Source organism: Garra rufa, chromosome 6 (assembly GCF_049309525.1).
Source record: "Garra rufa chromosome 6, GarRuf1.0, whole genome shotgun sequence".
NCBI lineage: Eukaryota > Metazoa > Chordata > Actinopteri > Cypriniformes > Cyprinidae > Garra > Garra rufa.
Window position 1 is genome coordinate 4,113,034 of NC_133366.1, and position 23,929 is coordinate 4,136,962.

At 42.0% G+C, this 23,929-nt stretch overlaps 1 protein-coding gene across 1 annotated transcript in view; it reads left to right on the forward strand.

Annotated features, from left to right (window-relative positions):
* Positions 1-382: 382 nt before the first annotated feature.
* LOC141336323 (uncharacterized) overlaps positions 383-23,929 on the forward strand; it is a 47,592-nt gene continuing 24,045 nt past the window's right edge. The window contains exons 1-11 of the mRNA XM_073841895.1: positions 383-980; positions 7,100-7,480; positions 7,562-7,618; positions 9,395-9,775; positions 9,857-9,913; positions 10,414-10,794; positions 10,882-10,938; positions 11,644-11,675; positions 11,874-11,933; positions 12,057-12,243; positions 18,553-18,678. Coding sequence (XP_073697996.1) covers positions 383-980; positions 7,100-7,480; positions 7,562-7,618; positions 9,395-9,775; positions 9,857-9,913; positions 10,414-10,794; positions 10,882-10,938; positions 11,644-11,675; positions 11,874-11,933; positions 12,057-12,243; positions 18,553-18,678 — 2,317 coding nt within the window. The remainder of the gene's footprint in view (positions 981-7,099; positions 7,481-7,561; positions 7,619-9,394; positions 9,776-9,856; positions 9,914-10,413; positions 10,795-10,881; positions 10,939-11,643; positions 11,676-11,873; positions 11,934-12,056; positions 12,244-18,552; positions 18,679-23,929) is intronic.

A 23,929-nucleotide genomic window follows, 5' to 3' on the forward strand; every position in this document is an offset into this window, starting at 1 on the left:
AAAGTCTCGAACCATTGGCTCTGAAGCAAAAGTCTGAATGAGTGGTGCGCGCCGCCATCTTATATACCGGTATGTACGGAGGTGTGGCTGGCACGCACACACCACTCGCCAATTTTCATTGGCCTTTTGAATAAGGCTCAGAGATGATTGGTCTTGAGGGTTCCGGTTTGGCGATGTAAGAGGGAGCAGCAAAGACGAGGACCTCCCAGCCACACGCTTTATAACTTATTAATGCGTCTTCTTTTCTTCATTAAATTACTTTACAACATAAAATATAAGAACTACACTAAGTTTAGAAAGAGAAATGAGCAATTCAAAACAGAAGCAAAGTACTGCGCCAGCAACACAATCAGGTGCTACTCTAGCGGGAAAGCTAGCAGCTATGGCGGCTAACGATACAGCTAGCAACAAGGATACACCTGTAAAAGATAACACGGATAACTTGTCGATGAGTCGGCTAATCTCCGAACTGGCAAAACAGCGGGCCAGTTTAAAAGAAGACATGGCAAGTTTAATTCAAGATTCAATCAAGCCGTTGCAAACATCCGTTGACACGCTACGTGAGACCGTCGGTTCGTTTCAACACAGACTCACGTCTACTGAAATACTGGCCGGAGAAAATTTCGAAAGGCTCGTCGCCGCGGAAGCAACGATCAAATCCTTGAAAGCACAAAACGTATCTCTTCTTGACCAAATTGACGATCTTGAGAACAGATCTAGGAGGGCCAATCTGCGCATTATCAACATTCCGGAAGGCAGTGAAGATGGAAAAGACCCCGTCGGATTCGTGTCTGGGCTGCTGAAAGATACCATGGAGAGCGTGTTTGACAGCCCTCCCGAGCTTGAGCGTGCGCATCGTGCACTTCGTCCCAAACCTGGAGCAGGGCAACCACCAAGACCATTCATTGTCTGTTTCCACCGATATCAGGAAAAGGAAAGGGCACTTCAGTGGGCCAGGCGACATGATGTTAAATTTAACGGTGTGTCAATACGGTTATACCAGGATACGAGCGCAGCTTTAGCGAAGAAACGCGCCGGTTTCAAAGAAGTCAAATAATCCCTCTACCAGAAAGGTATTAAGTTTCAGCTTCTGCATCCTGCCCGTCTTCGTGTGAAATTCGGTGAGGAAACTCACACTTTCGATTCACCTGAGGCTGCCGAGGCTTTTTACAAGACGCGCATTCTTTCACAGGACTAAAGACTGGCTTTGGCCATAACACACTTGTCCGCGAAGTTACAAGAAACTGTGAATAAACTTAAGTCAATGAGTGTAGTAATGACGCTATATTTTGAATTTAAAATATATACTGTGGTTTGGAACTCCTCAAGAAGGTTGAGAGGGAAAGACTGAATAATCGGGAGCCATGTAAGTTAAATAGGTTTCTGCAGCTTGTTTCAGTTGGGGAAACAAGCATAGGGAATATGTTGGGAAGTTTGTGTGTGTGTTATGTTTATCCAAAAAGTGTTGGAAAGGTTTTGTTTTATGTTATGCTCTTAGAAGAACTTAACAATGAGGAATCATATATGTTGCTGGTGACATCTTTGTTCTGTGATTGCCTAGTTAAATTTATATATGCCCATGTCTGATACGGCCGATTTAACAAAACTTTCTGGGGGATCAAAAGTTAGATTTGTTAGTTGGAATGTTAAAGGCCTAAATGGCCCAACTAAAAGAGGCAGAATTTTTGCATATTTAAAAAAAATTAAAATCTGAAATAATATATTTACAAGAAACCCACCTGCGCATTAGAGATCATCTTAGACTTAGGAAAGCATGGGTGGGGCAAATTTTTCATTCTAGTTTTAACTCTAAAACAAGGGGCACTGCCATTTTGATACACAAAAACATCCAATTTACAGCCTCTGCTATTATTGCAGATCCTCAGGGAAGATATGTTATAGTCTCTGGGATGTTATATCAAGTCCCTGTCCTATTAGTTAACGTGTATGCCCCTAACTGGGATGATGTGAGTTTTATTAACAAGCTTGTTTCTTTACTGCCAGACCTAAACACCCATCTCATGATTTTTGGTGGTGACATAAATTGTGTACTGGATCCATCTCTTGACCGCTCTAATCCCAAATCTTTATCCCGCTCCAAGATGGCCCAAGCTCTATCTACATTCATAGATCAAGTGGGGGCCGTTGATCCTTGGCGATTTCTGTTTCCACAGAGTAGAGTATATTCCTATTTCTCACAAGTTCATCACTCCTATTCAAGAATCGATTATTTCTTTATAGATAAATCTCTCCTTCCTTCCATAGGGCAAATTGAATATTTACCTATTGTGGAATCAGACCACGCTCCTGTGCAATTAGATATTATTTGCAATTTGAGGTATAATGAACGGCCTTTGTGGAGACTAAATACGTCCTTGTTATCAGATCCAGCATTTTGTACATTCGTAACCACAGCTATAGACAATTTTCTACTACACAACAGGTCAGAGTCTATTTCAGCTTCTACACTATGGGAGACACTTAAAGTAGTTATCAGGGGAGAAATAATTTCATATACGTCAGCCCTAAATAAAAAGCATAAAAAAAACTAGATGATTTGATCGATTCTATTAAAAGATTAGATAGCCTATACTCCATGTCTCCCTCACCTGAACTTTACAAGGAAAGGTTAAACCTTCAAGTTCAGTATAATCTTCTATCAACAAATAAAACTGAATGGTGTTTGTTACGTTCTAGAGGATATGTATACGAACACGGAGAAAAAGCAGGGCGTCTTTTAGCACACCAATTAAAATCTAAAGCTGCTTCTCAACTTATACCTCAAATTTGTAACAGTGATAATGACTTAATAGTTAACCCAATTGAAATTAATAATACTTTTAAGAACTACTTTTTAAATTTGTATACTACTGAAAGCCCTGAATCCAACTCTGAAATGTTGGAATTTTTAGACAGTTTAGATATACCCACCCTGAATTCTGTGCAGAAAACCTATTTGGAGAAACCTATACAAAAAGAAGAAATTCTAAGTGCAATTACACCTATGCAGAACAAAAAAACTCCCGGTCCTGATGGCTACCCAATAGACTTTTTAAAAAAATTTGCAGATAAATTAGCCCCTATTCTTCTTGATTTGTTTCACGATTCTTTGGAAAAGGGTAGCTTGCCACAAAGCTTGAATATAGCAAACATTATTCTTTTGTTAAAGCCTGATAAGGATCCTTTGAAATGTAATTCCTACAGACCAATCTCTCTCTTAAATTCTGATATTAAAATCTTGGCAAAAATCCTTGCTTTACGATTAGATACAGTAATAGAGAACTTGATTTCAAAGGACCAAACAGGTTTTGTCAGTGATCGTCATTCTTTTAGTAATATCCAGAGATTGCTAGGGGTAATCCATTCATCTAAACTTTCTCAGGACCCTGTTCCTCAGGTAGTCGTTTCGTTAGACGCTGAAAAAGCGTTTGACAGGGTGGAGTGGAAATACTTATTCTCTGTGTTGGAAAGATTTGGCTTTGGAACACAGTTTATTTCACTGATTAAGTTATTATACTTTTCCCCTAAGGCATCGGTAATTACAAATAGAGTGGGTTCAGAGTCTTTTCCACTATCAAGAGGTACGAGACAAGGATGCCCTCTTAGCCCCTTACTTTTCACTTTAGCCATCGAGCCCCTATCAATAGCATTAAGATGCTCACAGCATTTTACTGGCATTAATAGTCGGGGCATAGAACATAGAGTATCCTTATATGCCGATGACATGCTGTTGTACCTTTCAGATCCGGTTTTAAGTATTCCACAGGTAGTAAGGATATTGAAACAATTTGGCACCTTCTCAGGCTATAAATTGAATTTTTCAAAAAGTATTTGTTTTCCAATAAACAATAACGCCCTCTATATTTCAAATAGTGATATACCTTTTCAGTTGTCTTTATCAGGTTTTAAATATTTAGGGATAAATATCACACAGGGATTCCCTAACCTTTACAAAAAAGAATATTGCTCCTTTAATTGACAAGTTAAAACTAGACCTCAAAAAATGGAATTTGCTGTTTTTATCACTTGCAGGTAGAATTAATTGTGTAAAAATGAACATTTTACCAAGGTTCTTATACTTGTTTCAATGTATCCCAGTTTTTCTACCTAAATCCTTTTTCCAGAATTTAGATAGTCTGATCTCATCATTTATATGGGGGGGGAAAGCACCAAGGATTCGGAAGGAGTTTCTCCAAAGACAAAAATCTCAAGGTGGTTTAGCACTTCCTAATTTTAGGTATTATTATTGGGCTGCAAATATCTCAAAAGTACTGTATTGGCTTCAGAACCCCAAAGATGTCTGGTGTATTTCAGAGGCAAATTCCTGTAGCTCATCATCCCTTCCAGCTTTAGCTCTATCTAAACTGCCCCTTTGTATTTCATCATACACTCAATGTCCAGTTGTAGTAAATACCCTCAAGATTTGGTTTCAATTTAGACAATGTTTTGGTTTTAAAGACTTCTCCATAGCCAGCCCTATATGCAAAAATCACATATTTCTTCCAACTCAACTGGACTCAGTCTTCAGTCAGTGGCAAAAGTTGGGTCTCGCCAAATTTAGTGATCTGTTCATTGAGGACGTTTTTGCCCCATTTTCAACTCTCTCTTCAAAATATAATCTGCCAAAATCACACTTGTTCAGATATTTTCAAGTACGTCATCTAATCCAAAAACATTGTTCTACATATCCCTCTATTCCTCCTAGTACAGGATTGGAAAAGGTTTTAAATATTCCCTTACATTTGAAGGGAGTAATTTCTAATATATATAATAATTTAATGTCAATTAAAAATATTAACCTAGACAAAATCCATGCAGAATGGTCAAAGGATTTGGGAGTGGATATATCAGAAGAAATCTGGAATGCTGCATTACTTAAGGTGAACGATACAACCTCTTGTACTCGCTTAGGTTTAATTCAGTTCAAGGTCCTCCACAGACTTCATTACAGTAAGGTTAGATTATCTAAGATATACACAAATGTTACTGATACATGTGAGAGATGTCATTCTGCTAAAGCAGATTTGGCTCATATGTTTTGGACTTGCCCCAGACTGTTTAATTACTGGACAACTATATTTAAAATTTTGTCTGAGGCATTTACTAAGGACATTACGCCTAGTTTTGAAATGGCTGTTTTTGGAGTACCTGAGCAAGGTACAGTAATGTCCAAAAACTGTCAGGATGCCTGCGCTTTTGCGTGCCTGCTGGCTAAGAGAAGAATATTGCTTGGTTGGAAATCAAGTAAACCACCTTTAGTTTCACTCTGGCTTAGTGATGTGATGCTGTTTTTGAAATTGGAAAAGATAAAATATTCTCTTAGAGGATCAACTAAACGTTTTTATATGATATGGTCTCCATTGTTGTCATATTTTGAAAAGGATGCAACTCTCCCCCCAAACTAAAACTAAAATTACTAGTGTAACTAAAAAGGCCTGTACGCACTGTAATGGTTACACTCATTCAGACATAAAGGGCTAATAATATTGTCAAGTATTTCCTTATTGTTTGTAATATTGTCAAGTATTTCCTCATTGTTTGTAATATCATAACTTTGAATTTTTGTTCTCTAATTTTTTTTTTTTTTTTTGGTTATGTCTTTGTGTTCTCCAGGGTGGGTTGTGGGAAAGGGGGAAAATTTTAAAAAAAGAGAGGAGCCTTGTTAAAAATCTTTGTATGTAAAATGCTACTTTGTTATACCTTCAATAAAAAAAAAAAAAAAAAGAGATGATTGGTCTCTCAAGCAAGATCCCAATGTAACATCGAAGTGATTAGACTGAAGGTGAACTTAAATTTCAGTCTGTTTTTTACACAAAAACAATACCATCAGAAGAGTACTTTTTACTTTTCACAACTGATTCCTGTTTCAAACATGCTGTTTCTATTTTGTTGATTTATATGTATAATTATTTTTTTCCCCCAGATGTTTTAACACTTAACTTGGCACAAGAGACTGTTGCACAAGAGACGACCACAGCTGGTAATGTTTTTGCCCTGTCTGTTATTTTCTGGCATTTTGGCTGTTGTAAACACATCCATCACAATTTTATTGTCACTATCTGCTGCCCAGACAACAATGGCAAAAAAAAGGCTTAATGTGACTTTATGGTTTAAGATGATAGGTGGTATCAAATTAATCAACCATGCTGTGTACAGGCATGCAGATGAACCCAGAATATTAATGGCATGTGTTAATTTGCAAATTACAAATTATCAACTGCGATTGAGTGAGTTGTGAGTAGTGGAAGTTCTTTGAGTACATTCTTAAAAATAAAGGTGCTTCATGATGCCTTGTAGAACCTTTTTTGATTAAAATGGTTCCTTAAAGAACCTTTAACATCTGAAGAACCTTTCTGTTTCACAAAAGGTTCTTTGTGGTGAAAGAAGGTTCTTCAGATTATAAAAAGGTAAGAAAGAGATTGTTCTTTAAAAAAAAACCTTTGGCTGAATGTTTCTTTGTGGAACCAAACATAGTTCCTCTATGGCATCACTGTGAAGGACCTTTTAAAGCATCATTATTTTTAGTGTAGTGGAATCTCTTTCATACAGTCGACAATTTGCATATAACTGCATTATGAGCTGCAATTTCTTTGCGTGCCTGTTTAGGCTTTTGTTTAGCAGCCCCTTTTGCATTTTGTTCATTATACACTATTGCAGAGGTGCCTAATTCTGTTCTGTTGCTGCCCATCTTGATTGGCTGACTATAGTGTATGGATTTGTTACGTTATTTAGGCTCAAGGACCTAGGCCAGTGGTTCCTAGTGCTGGTCTTTAAATACTTTAAACTCTGCACATTGTATCAGCTCATTAGGAGCAACTTTATGACCAGAAATGGTTGTTTGAGATGAGAGAGGCAAAATTTTTACTGTTGAGGGTACTCTCGGAGCAGGTTTGGGACACTGCACTATCGGCAATTATCCCGATCTTGAGTCAACAAATGTCTAATCCCTATGCCATCTAAATGCAAATTTTGTAGCACACTAGAATACAGATAACATATTCATACTAGCCACTAAACTCCAATTAGTATATTTTGTTAATGCTTAACAAATAAATGACTTCAGATGCAAGTTATAATAATGTTCAATGTTTTCTAACAGATTCTCGATCTGCTGACCCCTGCTACAACTACACTGCACTGGATAATTCATGGAGAGCCAGTAACAGACAATCCTCCTCCCGCACATGTGACACGTCCTTCACCTGGAGAGGCTGGTATCGTCTCTTTCTTTATGGCTTGAGTGTTAAAATCTCAGACACTTGTGTTATGAAGTATCGCTGTGGCACTGATATCCCACTGTGGATTCGTGATGGACACCCAAGAGTTGAGGATGGAGTCGTCTCTCGAGATGTCTGTGGTCACTGGAACAATTACTGCTGCTTTTACGGATCTTACCCCATTAAAGTCAAAGCCTGTCCAGGCAATTATTATGTCTATGAGCTGGTTAGTCCAACTGTCTGCACTTCAGCATACTGTGCAGGTGATTATATTTATATGAGACATTTGTACACATTCATCAGTTTTGTGTTTCTGCTTTATCACTATTCATCCGAACTTTCAGACGCTAGCAGCATTAACACCAGCTCTACATCCGTCACACCAGCGACCATCTCAACTGGTAATGTAACACACTTAGTCTCTTTTAACCTTTTTTTTCTGACCTGTAGCAGCTCAGCAGCGGTTTGTGCAGATGTCATTAGCTGAAATTACCATAATGAGTGCCCCATTTAATTCACCTTAAGAAAAGGCTGTATGAGCTTCAGATGTGTATAGTCATTAAGTAATAAAGATTATATGTGGGATTTTGATAATTAATTAATACTTTTACTTTGATGTTTACTCCGGGCAAAAAAAATAACCTGAAATGTACAGTAAGCTGAATGTGGGTCAGTGATTCACAGACAATTCATTTGATTTCAGTATTTCGATTAGTTCTGAATACATTTGACAAGTCAGAAAATGATCTAAATCATGCAAAATAAATGCCGCTTCTTTCACATGATCATATCACCACTGTGCATGTCGATAAATGTGTTATTATTACTCAGTTATTCATTGCACTGTGCACTGTGCATATTTTCATGTGTCTTTTGTGTTTTCATTCATTGTCATCCTTTTTTTTAAGCAGTTACTAGCATCATCAGCAGTGTTATAACAGTCACACCAGAAACAAGCTCAGCTGGTAATGTAGTCTGATGTTTTTGTTTGTTTGTTTGTTTTTTCTGTTAGATTGTGTTTTGGCTGAATGTTTGTGGATCTGTAGAACTGAACAGGTGTGTAAGGCTGATGATACATGGGCAACTTTTTTAGCAATTAAATCAGGCAACTTTTTTTAGCAATGTTACTTGGGCACTTTCCCATTGAGAATGGGTAACTAATTTCTACCTGAATAATTTAGATCAGTCGTAGGCTTTATATCTCACCTGGCTGCCCATTGATGACAACATTTGCCAAAGTTGACCGGCAACATTGCCCAAAAAGTTTGCCAGTGTATCATCAGCCTTAGTTGCCCATTCTCAATGGGAAAGTGCCCAACAGTGCTCAAAAAAAGTTGCGTGTGTTTCTGCCTGTAGATAGAGACAAGGAAACTAGGAGAATGTGAAAGGTTCAGTTGACATTTTTATTATTTATGTATTTATTTATTTATTATTTTTTGCATTTTGGGTGTTGGTTTAGAAAAGCATATTAAATAGATAGTTCTGGTAATGTAACATACCGTGTGTGTTCTCCAAAGATGTGATGGGGTAAAGTTATTAAAGTTAATGTACATTAGATATTAATGGAATAATTAATTCCAAATTTAAAATTCAGTTAAACTTATTTCTTTTTCACAACACAAAAGAAATATTAAAAATGTCCTGTTCACTTTAGTTTGTGAATGGAGACCTTCTTCAGGCTTTAAAAAGGGATATAAAACTATTATAAAATAAGGCCATGTGATATTTAAAATATACCCAGTGTGTTCTGATAATGTTCTTGCAAACAAAACAATGTAATTTTTCTTTTTTTGAAAATCCTGATCTCAGCTTTTGTTCTCCTGTGTGCATTAAATGAAGACAAAATTGTGAGAAAAACGTCTGAAATGCAAGATAGTTCAAAGTAAAGAGGATGGAAAAACAAAATAAACTTTTAGTCAAAAGGAAAAAAAGTAAGAGCTGTGAGATATTAACTAAAAATTGCAAGATATAAACTTAGAATTGCATAAAGTAAAGAGGGTAAACATAAAGTAAATAGACTTGATGCACGCTCAGAAATATATATTTTTTTACAAAACGGTACCTTTCAAGGAGCAAGTGGCTGTCACTGGGTTGGTACCCAACTCCGTTTCGTTAATGCTTAATAAAAAAATTGACTTCAGATGCAAGTTAAAATTATGTTCAATGTTTTCTAACAGATTTTCGTTCTGTTGACCCCTGCTACAACTACACCTCACTGGATAATTCATGGAGAGCCAGTAACAGACAATCCTCCTCCCGCACATGTGACCAGGCCTTCACCTGGAGAGGCTGGTATCGTCTCTTCCTTCATGGCTTGAGTGTTCGAATCTCAGACACTTGTGTTATGAAGTATCGCTGTGGCACTGATATCCCACTGTGGATTCGTGGTGGACACCCAAGATTTGAGGATGGAGTTGTCTCTCGAGATGTCTGTGCTCACTGGAACAATTACTGCTGCTATTACGGCTCTTACCCCATTAAAGTCAAAGCATGTCCAGGCAATTATTATGTCTATGAGCTGGTTAGACCAACTGTCTGCAATTCAGCATACTGTGCAGGTGATTATGTTCATATGAGGCATTTGTAGATAATCGTTAGTTTTGTGTTTCTGCTTAATCACTATTCATCCAAACTTTCAGATGTTAGCAGCATCAACACCAGCTCTACAGCCATCATACCAGCGATGCTCTTAACTGGTAATGTAACACATTGTGTCTCTATTGGCTTATTTTCTGATCTGATGAATGTGATGATCTGTACCACTAGATGCGAGTGTGTTTGTGTCAGTTTTGATAGTGTTGTAATTTAAGGAACTACCAATAAAAAGGTGATTTTTATTTATTTTTATTTTTTTTATCTTGACTTGAGCTGCTGGTTTTCTGTGAGTGCATGAGAGCAGTAGCAGCTGCTGGGGACATCAACACTCATGTCCACCTGATTCCATCAGATGAAATCTGTTTGTGTTTACTCTATTCAGTGCCTGATTTAAAAAATAAAATAAAATAAAATAAAATACGAATTTGATTTGATATGTTGCCTTTACTACATAAAACAAGTATTTAATAAATAAACAATGTAAATAAACAATGCTATAAGACTATAAAAGTGAAGATTTCTTACCACCCTATGCTAGAATAATTTTTTAGACACTATTTTAAGATGTTTTTCTTTCTTTTTTTGTTTGTTTTAATAACAGATTACTATTCTGCTGACCCCTGCTATAACTACACTGTGTTGGATGAACCATGGAGAGCCATCAGTAATACAAATTACTACTACTACTGTGACAACTATGTCACCTGGAGCGGCTGGTATCGTCTCTTCATTAACGGAGTGAGCGCTCAGATCCCAGACACATGTGTTTCATATCGTCGCTGTGGCACTGATATCCCACTGTGGATTAGTGGTGGACACCCAACAGTAACAGATGGAGTCGTCACTCGAGATGTCTGCGGTAACTGGGACAGTAACTGCTGTTATTACGTGTCTTACTCCATTAAAGTCAAAGCCTGTTCAGACAATTATTATGTCTATGAGCTGGTTAAACCAAATTACTGCTATTCAGCATACTGTGCAGGTATTTATTTTCACATGAGCTCTTTCTACACATTCATGATGTGTGTGTCTCTGTTCATTAATCATTATTCATTCACATTTTCTTCAGATGTTGGCAACATTACCACCAGCTCTACCACCATCACACCAACAGCCATCTCAACAGGTAATGTAACACACTGTGTTTTCTAAAGAAACATGTGGAAAAAGTCATTAACTTATCAAAAGTTACTGTATGATACATGTAAATCTCAATACTGATCTTTTGATCTTTTTTTTCTCTCTCTCTCTCTGAAACAGTATCAGTTAATGTTATACTGTGATGGTGTTGTTATGACCTAAAAAAAAATGTAATTGTAAGAGCTGGCCCAGCAATAGATCCAGTAGAACAGACACACACTTCTGAAATGTTTTATTTAACATTTTATCTGACTTCAGTCCAGTCGTTTGATGTTAACCCTGAAATTGATTAGCGTTTTTTTTTTTATGATACATATAAACATAATGCATGAAAACATTAAATCAACATTAAACATTACAAAAGATACTTTAACTTTATTATTTTTAATACGAAACCAATTAAATATTAAATGTTTAGACTGAGATATTTTATAAGATAAATCAAAATGTAGTAAGACTACTAGGTATTCTTATATTCTAAGTTTGTACTCATTTTGCAAGGGTCCTTCTGCCCTGAACGTCCTGTCTGTGTTGTCTCTGTTTAATGTTTCTTTGCGTCTATAGGTCTTGTTAGTAAACCTTGTCGCCACTTATCCTGTGTTTGGTTCTTCTCTCTCACTGTAATATCATTAATGTTTGACTTTTGACATGATTTGAAATTATATTTCATTTATGAGTTTTCTCATTTTAGGTCTGAATATTACATTAGTGAAAGTCAATAAGGTACGTTGAAATTGTGATTAGGCTTTTGGACTCATACCAAGTTGCAACAACACAATAATGCAGAGTATAGTTTTGTGTTTTTGTCAATGTTAATATTGTCGTTTTTACACAGAGTAGATGTATAATATGTTGAATGATCTTTATTAAAAATAAATAAATAAATAAAGCTTTATTTGTAGAGCATATTTGTGATTTCAGGACACAGAAAATCTTCTTAACCTGCTAGAGAACATTACAGTTCAAGTGCTTCCTTTGAATGTAAGTGTAAAAGGACAAAATTCATCATTGTTTGTGACGTACATAGATGATACTGCAGAAATACTTTTATTTTTTTGTTCCAACTTTTACAAACAAATATATTTATATGATCACTTAAAACAGGATGTGACAAAAATTTTGGATGTGGTCCTCAACGTTTTAGAGAATGCTTTAGACTCATCATCAGCTGACCCAAATAAACTGTTGTCAATTGGAAACCGTATGTTAAAAGCCAGTGAGCAACTCGTGTCCATGCTGGTAAAACCGACAAGCACGAGTGACTCTGTCAATTTTACTCTTGACACTGTGGGTAAGTTAAAAACAGCCAGGTTTTCATATCTTCTACATGTCTACATGATGTTACTAACTGAACGTCTCGGTTACGTATTGTAACCCTCGTTCCCTGAAGGAGGGAACGGAGACGTCTCGTCGAGACCGACGAATTGGGATATCGCCTGGATAGACCAATATACTTCGTGTGTATACAAACGAGCCAATGAATATTGGCATGCATGATTGCAGCCAGCTGCGGCTGATCACAGCGTGAGCATATAATACGCAGCAGGTGCATGCATCATCAAGGTTTCGCTGAGGAGCTGGGACAGGCCCGGCCGTACAGCGGTGGTACAGGAGCCTCGGCGACGGGACGAGACGTCTCCGTTCCCTCCTTCAGGGAACGAGGGTTACAATACGTAACCGAGACGTTCCCTATCAGTCGGTCTCTTCGACGTCTCGTCGAGACCGACGAATTGGGATCCCTAACAAAGCGCCGTGGCTGCTGTCCCTTCCAGTGTCCTGAGCGGGCCCCCCTGGGTCCCGTTACTGGCTTTGGCCAGGGGCTCGCATCAAGGAGAGCCAGTCACTGTATAACTCAGCACCATCCATTTCAGTGAAACTGGAGCACTGGGAATATGCGGAGCTCACGTCCTTCCGATAGGAGGCTCGGAGCAATACACATATAACTCAATTCAGGTTTATATGGAAGATTGGAGGTGATTGAACCCTCATATACTGGTAGAAGTACTACCGGGGAAACACATAGCCTCTGGGGCGCAATGTGGACTTTGTAAGAGATGCAATTAAGTCTCTACGTAGAGCCTAGCCCTCTACCGGTTCTAAAGGATTCATCGAGTGAGGGCCTGACGCCTGACGTTCCGCTACGTCAGCTGTCAAGCTCAGCGGAGGAGCTCGACAGAGCTACTCTTAGGTTACTCTGGAGCAGTATAGCAAGCCGACCCAAGGCCTCTCTGTGCCTACCCGTTTGAGGTGAGAACACAGGAGGAGACTGTGTCTACACGAAGGCTATAGAACCTCGTGAACGTATTAGGGGTCGCCCAGCCCGCCGCTCTACAAATGTCATTTAGCGAGGCGCCGCGAGCCAGTGCCCAGGAGGATGCAACACTCCTAGTCGAGTGTGCTCTCAGCCTGAGGGGGCAGGGCACACCCTGAACCTGATAGGCCAGGGTAATGGCATCCACTATCCAGTGGGCCATCCTCTGCTTGGAGACGGCATTCCCCTTCTGCCTGCCTCCATGACACACAAAGAGCTGGTCTGAGGTCCTGAAGCTTTGTGTCCGGTCAACGTAGCATCTTAGTGCTCGGACGGGACAAAGCAAAGCCAGGGCTGGGTCTGCCTCCTCCGAGGGCAGCGCTTGCAGGCTCACCACTTGGTCCCGGAAGGGAGTCGTGGGAACCTTGGGCACATAACCAGGCCGGGGCCTCAGTGTTACCTGGGAATCCGCCGGGCCAAACTCTAGGCACGAATCGTCGACCGAAAATGCATGCAGGTCTCCTACCCTCTTGATGGAAGCCAATGCAAGCAGGAGCAGAGTTTTCATTGAGAGAAACTTCAGCTCAACTGACTGCAAAGGCTCAAAGGGAGCCTGCTGCAGTGCTGTGAGCACTAGCGACAGGTCCCAAGAGGGCACGGAAGGGGGCCTAGTGGGATTCAACCTCCTGGCTCCCCTAAGAAACCTGGTGACCAGGTCGTGCTTCCCTACCGACCTTCCTTCTATGAGGTCGTGGTTGGCAGCTATAGCAGCCACATAGACTTTAAGGGTCCCTTGCTGCAAAAAGGAGAGCACGGCTCTGATCGGGCATCTTCGGGGGTCCTCTCCCCGGGAGGAACACCAATCAACGAAAAGGTTCCATTTAAGGGCGTAGGCATGTCTAGTAGACTGCGCTCGCACCGAAGTAATAGTGTCAACTACCCCTTGGGGTAGGTCACTTAGAACCTCCGCGTCCCGTCCAGGGACCAGACATGTAATTTCCAGAGGTCTGGACGCGGGTGCCATAAGGTGCCCCATCTCTGAGTCAGAAGATCCTTCCTCAGAGGAATTTGCCAGGGAGGGGCTGTCGCGAGGAGCATGAGTTCGGGGAACCAGGTCCGAGTGGGCCAATAAGGGGCTACCAGAAGGACCTGCTCCTCGTCCTCCCTGATCTTGCACAATGTCTGTGCGAGAAGGCTCACTGGGGGAAACGCATATTTGCGGAGGCCCCGCGGCCAGCTGCATGCCAGTGCGTCCGTGCCGAGTGTGCCCTCGGTCAGGGAGAAAAAGAGCTGGCAGTGGGCTGTCTCCGGGGAGGCGAACAGATCTACTTGAGCCTCGCCGAAGCATCTCCAAATCAGCTGAACCGACTGGGGGTGGAGTCTCCACTCTCCGGGAAGCGCAGCTCGTGAGAGCTCGTCGGCCGCACGGTTGAGCAACCCGGGAATGTGAATGGCACGAAGCGACCTCAGATGCTTCTGACTCCACAAGAGGAGATGACGGGCGAGTTGCGACATGCGACGGGAGCGTAGACCGCCTTGCCGGTTGATGTACGCAGCGGTCGCAATATTGTCCGTACGGACCAGCACGTGTTTGCCACGTAGGTGCCCCTTGAGGCGGAGCAGGGCGAGACGTACTGCAAGCAACTCGAGGCAGTTGATGTGCCAAGTCAGCTGGGGGCCCGTCCAAACCCCTGAAACTGCCTGTCCGTCGTACGTGGCTCCCCACCCGGTGGCGGAGGCATCTGTGTGTAGCACAGCATGCCTGGAGACCTGTTCCATGGGTACTCCTGCCCGTAGAAATGAGAGGTCTGACCACGGGGTGAAGGTCTGGCGGCAAGCCGGTGTTATTTGAACCCGGTGAGAGCCGCGAAGCCACGCTCTCCTCGGGACTCGGCCATGAAGCCAGTGTTGAAGCGGTCTCATATGGAGCAGCCCTAGCGGTGTAACCGCCGCTGCTGCTGCCATATGCCCCAGGAGCCTCTGAAATTGTTTCAGTGGGACCGCTGTCCTGCTCTTGAACGTGTCTAGGCAGTTCAACACTGACTGAGCACGTTCCTGCGTGAGGCGTGCTGTCTGGCTGACCGAGTCCAGTTCCATACCGAGAAAAGAGATTCTCTGTGTTGGAGAGAGTTTGCTCTTTTCCCAGTTGACCCGAAGACCCAACTGGCTGAGGTGTGCGAGCACCAGGTCCCTGTGTTCGCATAACTGAACTCGAGACTGTGCTAGGATGAGCCAGTCGTCGAGGTAGTTGAGAATGCGAATGCCCTGTTCTCTGAGGGGAACAAGGGCCGCCTCCGCGACCTTCGTGAAGACACGGGGGGAGAGGGACAGCCCGAAGGGCAGGACCGTGTACTGATATGCCCTGCCTTCGAACGCGAACCGCAGAAAGGGTCTGTGGCGCGGAAGGATTGAGACATGAAAGTACGCGTCCTTCAGGTCGATCGCTGCAAACCAATCTTGGGGACGGACACATCTGAAAATGTGTTTCTGAGTGAGCATTTTGAACGGTAGCCTGTGAAGGGCCCGGTTCAAGACGCGCAGATCCAAGATCGGTCGAAGCCCGCCGCTTTTCTTGGGTACTATGAAGTACAGGCTGTAAAAGCCTGTCCTCATATCGGCTGGAGGGACCGGCTGTATCGCTTCCTTCGCCAGCAAGGAAGCGATCTCTGCACGCAAGATGGGAGCATCTGCGGCCCTGACAGAGGTGAAGTGGATACCTCTGAACTTGGGAGGGCGCCGGGCGAACTGAATCGCATAGCCGAAAGTGATGGTCCGAAGGAGCCAGCAAGATGGGCTGGGAAGCTCTTTCCAGGCTCCCAGAAAATGAACAAGCGGCACAAGGGGGACCACCGTCGTACCCGCGGGGGTGCAGCGAAGAGGGGGGCAGGGACCCTGCCTCACAGTCTCGTTGCCGGACCGGGACGGGGTCAGAGCGTCTGTATGTTGTGTATGTGAGACGCTTACCTGCGCATGAGCCGATGGTGCGTGAGTAGTCCGTCTCGCCGTACTCTCGAACCGCCCATCGTCGCTCGCTGGCGAGGGGGGAGGACGGGTGAGGCGCAGGGGTGGCCTGCGCACTCCCCGCAGTCCCGCTTGGGGACCCAGAGATAGAGAAATTTGCTCTTTTGTCGAGTATTTGGGTACCTGGCGGTCGGTGGTGGGGAAAAAACAAACAAAAGATTCTCCGCCCGGCCCTCCTCCGGGGGAGGGAGTGGTGCGGTCACCATCTCCCGAAGAGCAGCATCCTCCATCTCTGGGTCGCCCGTCTCAGGGTCTCTTGCTCTTACGCTTCCCACTGGTCTTTGTGGGGGCCTGGACGGGCTGGGCGGCTGCCCGGCGACCGGCTCCACGGCGCCGTTGTGAAGGCTGCTGCGGTGGCTGCTGTGGAGCGGAGGCGGAAGCCGGGGGCCGCCCTCGGCGACGAGCAGACTGGGGTGCCGCCAGCGGACGGGTGGAGGCAGCAGCTGTACGCCGGGGCAGGATGTGACTGATGGCCTCAGTCTGCTTCTTGGCTGCGGAAAACTGCTGGGCAAAGCTCTCCACAGCGTCGCCGAAGAGGCCGGTCTGGGACACCGGAGCGTCGAGGAACCTGGTCTTATCGCAGTCCCTCATATAAGCCAGACACAGCCAGAGATGGCGTTCCTGGACCACCATGGTGGACATGGCACGACCCAGAGACCGCGCGGTCACCTTCGTCGCACGTAGCGCGAGGTCCGTGGCGATACGAAGTTCACGAAGAACTTCTGGGTCGTGACCACCCTCGTACAGGTCTTTCAGTGCCTGGGCCTGATGCACCTGTAGCAACGCCATAGCGTGAAGGGCGGAACCAGCGGAGCCGCAGGCCGCATAGGCACTGCCGATCAGAGCCGACGAGTGCCTACAGGCCCGGGACGGGAGCGACGGATTGTTGCCCCGCCAAGTGGAAGCGGCGCCCGGACACAGTTGCATCGCAACCGCACGCTCCACCGGCGGGACTGCCGTGTATCCCCGCGCTGGTCCGCCATCGAGGGTGGTTAGGGAGGAAGTCCCACTCGAGCGGTTTCGGGCAGTAAAAGGTGCCGTCCACGTTCGGGTGAGCTCTTCATGCACCTCCGGGAAGAATGGCACCGGGGTGGGGCGCTGAGAACCAGCGCGGGCCACCCCGAGATACCAATCATCCAGCCGGGAGGGGTCGGGACGTGATGGAGGATTCCATTCAAGCCCTACCCTCTCGGCGGCCCGGGCAAGCATAGCCATCATCTCCGGGTCAGTATCGGGCACCGCTGACCGCCCAGTGGACGACAGTGTGCCGTCCTCCTCCTCAGAGAGGTCTGGCTCTCCCCCCGATGCTGCGACTGACATCTGTTCGTCGGGGGGGGCCCCAAAGGTAACGGGCGGTACCCCTAAGGGAGGTCCAACCCGCTCCCCTGAGAGCCCCGGTGGCGACGGAGCGTCGGTGGAAGGAGGAGCCCCCGCCGATGGAATGGGCGGGGGGTTCCTCACCGTCACCGTCAGACCGGGCAGCCCTCTGCTTCTAGCGACAACGCCCCCCCGGCGTTTGCCTGGAGGAACGTTCGTTCTGGGCAGAGGGACTGGAACCCCGCCCCTTTGCAGGAAGCGGAGTCTGGTCTGCAACTCCGCGATGGTCATACCCCCGCAATGGGGACATGAGTCATCCACGAACGCTGCCTCAGCGTGTTGTAAGCCCAGACACGTGAGGCAGTGTGCGTGGCCATCACCCGGCGCCAGGAAACGGCCGCACCCAGAAACGCACGGGGAGAAAGGCATGTTGCCTCGTCTTTAAAAAGACGCTCAACCCGTGGAGCTCCTTTAGAAATTCACTCTTTTCAGAAATTGCTCTTATAGGAATTTGCTCTTTTAGTGCTGAGGCGCACAGGGGAGATGGCCGCAGCAACACAGAAGGTGGATGGTGAAGACCAGCTGTGTGCTTCCACTCGACATGGAAGACCACGCCGCTGAAGCGCCGTGCCGCCAACACAAAAGAGAAAAAAGGAGGTAAGTGTTGCTTCTTGGCTCGTTCCACAATAATGGTCCCGCTCCGAAGCGAAAGCTTGATGATGCATGCACCTGCTGCGTATTATATGCTCACGCTGTGATCAGCCGCAGCTGGCTGCAATCATGCATGCCAATATTCATTGGCTCGTTTGTATACACACGAAGTATATTGGTCTATCCAGGCGATATCCCAATTCATCGGTCTCGACGAGACGTCGAAGAGACCGACTGATAGGGAACTGAGTATGAATAAACTGTTGAACTAACAATCAGTTTCTTGTCTGGTTGGATGTAAAATACTGTTAGGCTGAATAATGTACACTATCTTTGTGGGTTATTTTTCTATTAAATTAGAGGGACGAATTTTCATGGTTGGACCACAACTCACCTTAGACAAAATTCCCCAACTGGATGCAAAAAAGGCTTCTGTCGACATCGATCTCATTGGAATCGCCAGGAACAACAATGAAACAGGCACAGGTGGGTAGTGACAAAGTTACATTTACAATTACATTTTTGTACAAGTTGTTCTTTTAAGAGTAGATTTAAAGACGGGTACTTTAACTTTGAGGCGAGACATGAATAGGGTAAAAAAAAATAACTAGGCTAATAGTTATCACATTACTTATCCAGTTGATTGATTACACTGATATTTGTTAAAAATTTTTGTATTACAAGTTTTCTAAAATGTTAGGTCTTAATATGCAAATGAGGCATGGATTAACTAAATATGTGCATGTGCACTAATTTGCATACATTTTGTACAAAAATCTAAACACTGGATGAAGTAAGTATTAGGGATGTGATTTTTCCGGATTAATCCGGAATTCCGAATTTTTCGACCGGAAAACGTGATCTATGTGAATCATGCAGATCTGTAAAAAAAAAAAAAAAAAAAAAAAAAAAAAAGGGGGGGGGGGGGTTATCAGAGCCACACCGGCCGGCACGTCAGATGGCAAAAAGATGCATTTTTCCTTCCTTTCCAAGTTAATGAGTTACTTTTATCAAAATTATCACAGATATAAGTTTATAGCTGCTTATTATACATTCAGTGGAGGTCTGGAGGATAGCATAAAATTCTAAAACCGTAAGGTAGGCCTAACCGTATGTCTGTTAATGTTACGTTGTAGTTTAGGTTAAACACAAATAAGCACAAACTGCATTAATACATTCATAAATAACACTGGTAAATAAAGCTAAGTAAGTAAGTAAAATTTATTTATATAGCACTTTTCACAGATAGACATCACAAAATGCTTCACAGTAAAATGTAATACAAGAACAATTTAAATACATTCCACAAAATACAAACAGCAAACACAACAAACAACCATAAAAAAAACCCTCGACTAACCAAAAGCCTGCTTGAAGAGCAAAGTCTTCAGTTCTCTTTAAAAAAAAAAAAAAAAATCAACTGAACTGGTAACCAGTGAAGTGATGCTAAAACAGGTGTGATGTGTTCTCTTTTCTTAACGTGAGTTAAACGCCTTGCAGCAGAGTTCTGAACAGCCTGGAGACAATGAAGCTCCTTCTTACTCAAACACGTAAAAAGACTGTTACAGTAGTCTAAACGTGAGGAGATGAACACATGAATAATCATCTCTAACTCACCTTTGGTCACAAATGATCTTAATTTGGAAATGTTCCCTTTAGCAGTTTCTAACTAATTGTTTAGAATGAAGCTCCAAGGACATAACTGTGTCGAAGACAACACCTAAGTCCCTGAGGCTCGGTTGCCAATATATTGTATAATCTTTGGGATTTTACTTTCAGGGGCGATGATTAGTGTTTCTGTTTTGTCAGAATTCAGAAGCAAATAGTTCTCACATAACCACTGTTTAATACTGGTCAGACAGTTAACTAAAGAAAACAATTAAGACAACTCAGTTTCCTTAAAGGAACAATACAGTTGAATATCATCCGCATATAGGTGGTAAGATATGTCGCTAAACTGACTAATAACCTGACCGAGAGGTAATATATACAAGAGGAACAAGATAGGACCCAAGACAGAACCCTGAGGTACCCCACACGACAACTCTGCAGTTTCAGACATAATCTGATTCATATTAACACTAAAACTTCTACCAGACAGGTAGGATGAAAACCATTTTAAAACTGATCCCGACATACCAAACAGATCACGCAGTCTATTAATCATAATATTACGATCAATTGTGTCAAAAGCTGATGAGAGGTCCAATAAGACCAGCACTGATTATTTCAGTCAGCTGACATCATAATATTGTTTGAAACTTTAAGTAATGCCGTTTCTGTGGAATGTTTTTTGCGAAAACCAGACTGGAATTTGTCAAATAACTTGTGTTTCTCTAGAAAAAGAGTGAGTTTTTCTGCTATAACTTTTTCTAGAATTTTTGACATGAAAGGAAGCTTCGAAATTGGTCTATAGTTTATCGGTTGTAGAGGATTCAAATTAGTTTTTTTTAAGTACAGGCTTAACAACAGCATGTTTAAAAAAAACAGGAACGACACCATTTAGGAGTGAAGAATTAAGCATCTCAACAATACAGGGGCCAATGGAGTCAAAAACTTGTAAAAATAGCACAGTAGGGACAACATCCATAGGACAAAATGATGATTTCATGGAATGTAACAGAGAGGTGATGTCGTGTAACGTCACAGGTGTAAAGGTGGATCAACCATGGGCAGGAGAAAAAAAAAAGCACATTCTCGCCTTTTTCAACATCTCATTCAAGGTGACCATAAGATCTTTAAGGAGGAGCCTGTCAACCTCGAATTCACAAGATTTCCAAAGACGCTCCACTTTTTATTACAATTTCTCCTAGAAACTTAAAATAGCTTCATCAATCCACGGACAGGCTTTTTTGTGGGAGACAGCGCTCAGTTTAATTGGTGCTACTTTATCTAAAATCGATAAGCACTGACCATTAAAAGATCGGATTGTTACAAATGACGACGGAGATGAGGATCCAATTGCAAGCTTTATTAGACAGATCGTAGTCGACAGACAGGGTCAAAACACCAGCAAACAGGAATAAACAGGGTAATCCGAAAGAGTAATCCAGTGAACAGGCGTGATGGTTGTAATCCAGTAGGGCAGTCAAAGTAACAAAGAAAAACAAACAAACAAAAAAGGCAAAACTATGACTAGACCAGTGGTTCTCAACCTTTTTTGGTCCAGTGCCCCCCTACCCATTATTCAGGTCCCTCACCGCCCCCCATCAAATAAATCGTAGTCTAATTGTCCTCAATCAATATAAAAATTGATTGTTATTAGTATTTTGTGTTTATAATATGACTATTATATTTATAGCAATTCAAATGTATGGGGTCATTACAATTTTTACGAAATTAATTTAAGGATGCATGGAATTGAGCATTTTTTTTACAGTAAATTATATAAATATATAAATAACATTCATTTGCAGTTTTTAGCAAATTGTTGATTTTCATTGCTACAGCTTCAGTGTTTTTGTGATGCTGATATACTTTATTGCCCCAAATTTAAAAAGACTAAATAAAAATTCCTGTTTAGAACATATCCAAAAGGACATTTTTACATAAATGATTTTAGTTTGTTCTTCCATTTCTGGAACTCTTGAACACCCTTTTTACTGCTGTGGTATGTTTGGATATTTTCAATTAGCTTTCAGTAAAAATAAAAATAAAAAATAAAATAAAAAATATCCCTTGGAAAATACCCTGCTTTTTGAGAATATATTGAATTCCCTTTTTTCTGAGATAGTAGACATGGTTAATTTTGTGGGTAATACCACATTTACACATGCAAATGGAAGAAATGTAAACTCTACTTTACTATATTTCACAATTTTTAGAATATTTAAAAGTTTGCTTACAAATACCTTAAAGTACAACACTAAAAGTTGGGACGTTTTGTAAAATGATCAAATCTATGATTTGTTAATTCTATTTAACTTTTATTTAATTGACAACATTACAAAGAAAAGAAAAGTCACAAAAGTGCAACACACTCCAAAACAATTGGGGCAGAAGAAAAATAAAAGTGAAAAGGTTATAGAATAAGCTAAACTGTTTTGAAACAGTTGACAGGAGGCAGGTGAATTGGTAATAGGTGAGGGGATCATCTTTGGGTATAAAAGGAGCTTCTCAGTCTTTGCAAGCAAAGCTAGATCGTGGCTCAAAATTTGTTTATATTAACAAAAATATATTGGCCAGTGTAAACATTGGAATTTTTTTCTTTGTACTTCAGTCAATTCATAAATGTTAAAGAGATCAAATTACATATTCTTAATTTTTTCATCATGTTTCACTGAAAACTAGAGTAATGAAGCTTAGCATAAGAGGAAAACACTTTTAAAATACATTCAATTAAAAAAGCTTTGTTAATGGTATTTTTTTTTAAACAAACAAATGCAACCTTTGTTCATTCATCCATTAAAAAATCTTATTTGCCTTTTTTAATGGTAATGTATATTTTATTTATAATATTTAGGCTATTTTAAAAGCATGTAACCTATCTAAACCCAAATATAACAGCCCACATTAGCCCGTACATACTTTTATTTCAAATAGGCCTATATGTAATTGAATGCCACATGACATTCATGACATATTTGATTTGACTGGGCAAGAAATATCATTATCATTAGTTTTCCAAGTAGCAAAAAAGCAACGTGCAGTAAAAAATAGGCTGGGCTGTTATTTGTGAGCTTTGAATACATTCTTTAAAAATTTGGCATTTAAATGATTTGGCAAACAAAAAGCTTTCATATTATTTTTTTTTTCTAAACAAGAAAAAGCATCTTATGCTTGACCGTGACTATTGTTGTAAACTAGCAGCCAGCTAACACTTAAGGTCATTGCACACATTGAGTCCGAGTTTTTCGCACGTTAAAAAATAAATACCTCACGTTATGTTAATCATACTTGCACACTGCCTCCAAATTTTTCGGATCGGGTTTGATTTTTTTGCGTTTTTCGCATCTGTAGCATGCATTTTGAGAGGTGTTTTGACAGTTCAGAGCCACCGTACAAGCGAACGCCAAAATCCAGAATTGCGTCTGTCAAATTCGTTCACTTTGTCCCGCAGCACAAAGCACTGTAAAGGTCCTTGTATGCTGAGTTCGCAAAAATGTGTGGTCTTCTTAATATTATGTGGCTCCAGTAATGCTAGCAAAGCATCAAAGATTACTGACATCCTGAAATAAACTCTGAATCACCCGGGATAATCCCGCAGTTTATTAATAAAGGAGGTGCGCCTTAAAAGTATTCCCTCACTCCTCTATATCTGTTTCTCTTTTTAAGAAGAGAGTGGACAACATCGTTCTATTTCGTCGGACTCAGTGTGCAAGGTTTCAGTGCGCAACGAATTTTTAGGATTACGAATACGAACGGACACAGTGTGCAATGACCTTAACACTGCTATACTGGCCGCGAACGGCGCAACAAGTTGCGTTAAAGCACGTAGATCCCGTTATAATCTGTCATTCAGTAACTGAGCGCGAGCGCTACAGTAAACGCATTCCGCGCGCTTATGCTGCAGACAAGTCGACAAATAGATACAGAAAGTGCGCTTTGATGCATCCAGTGTAGAAATGGCATTAGGATGTGGCAGACCATTTTCTTCTGCAAGTTTTAGCTCAAACATATTCGGTTTAAATTAGTCTTAACCAAACGCCCCCCAAAACCACCTCAGCGCCCCCTTTCAAAATTATTGCTTTCAGCGCCCCCCGAGGCTCTCCCAACGCCCCCTGGGGGGCGGTACCGC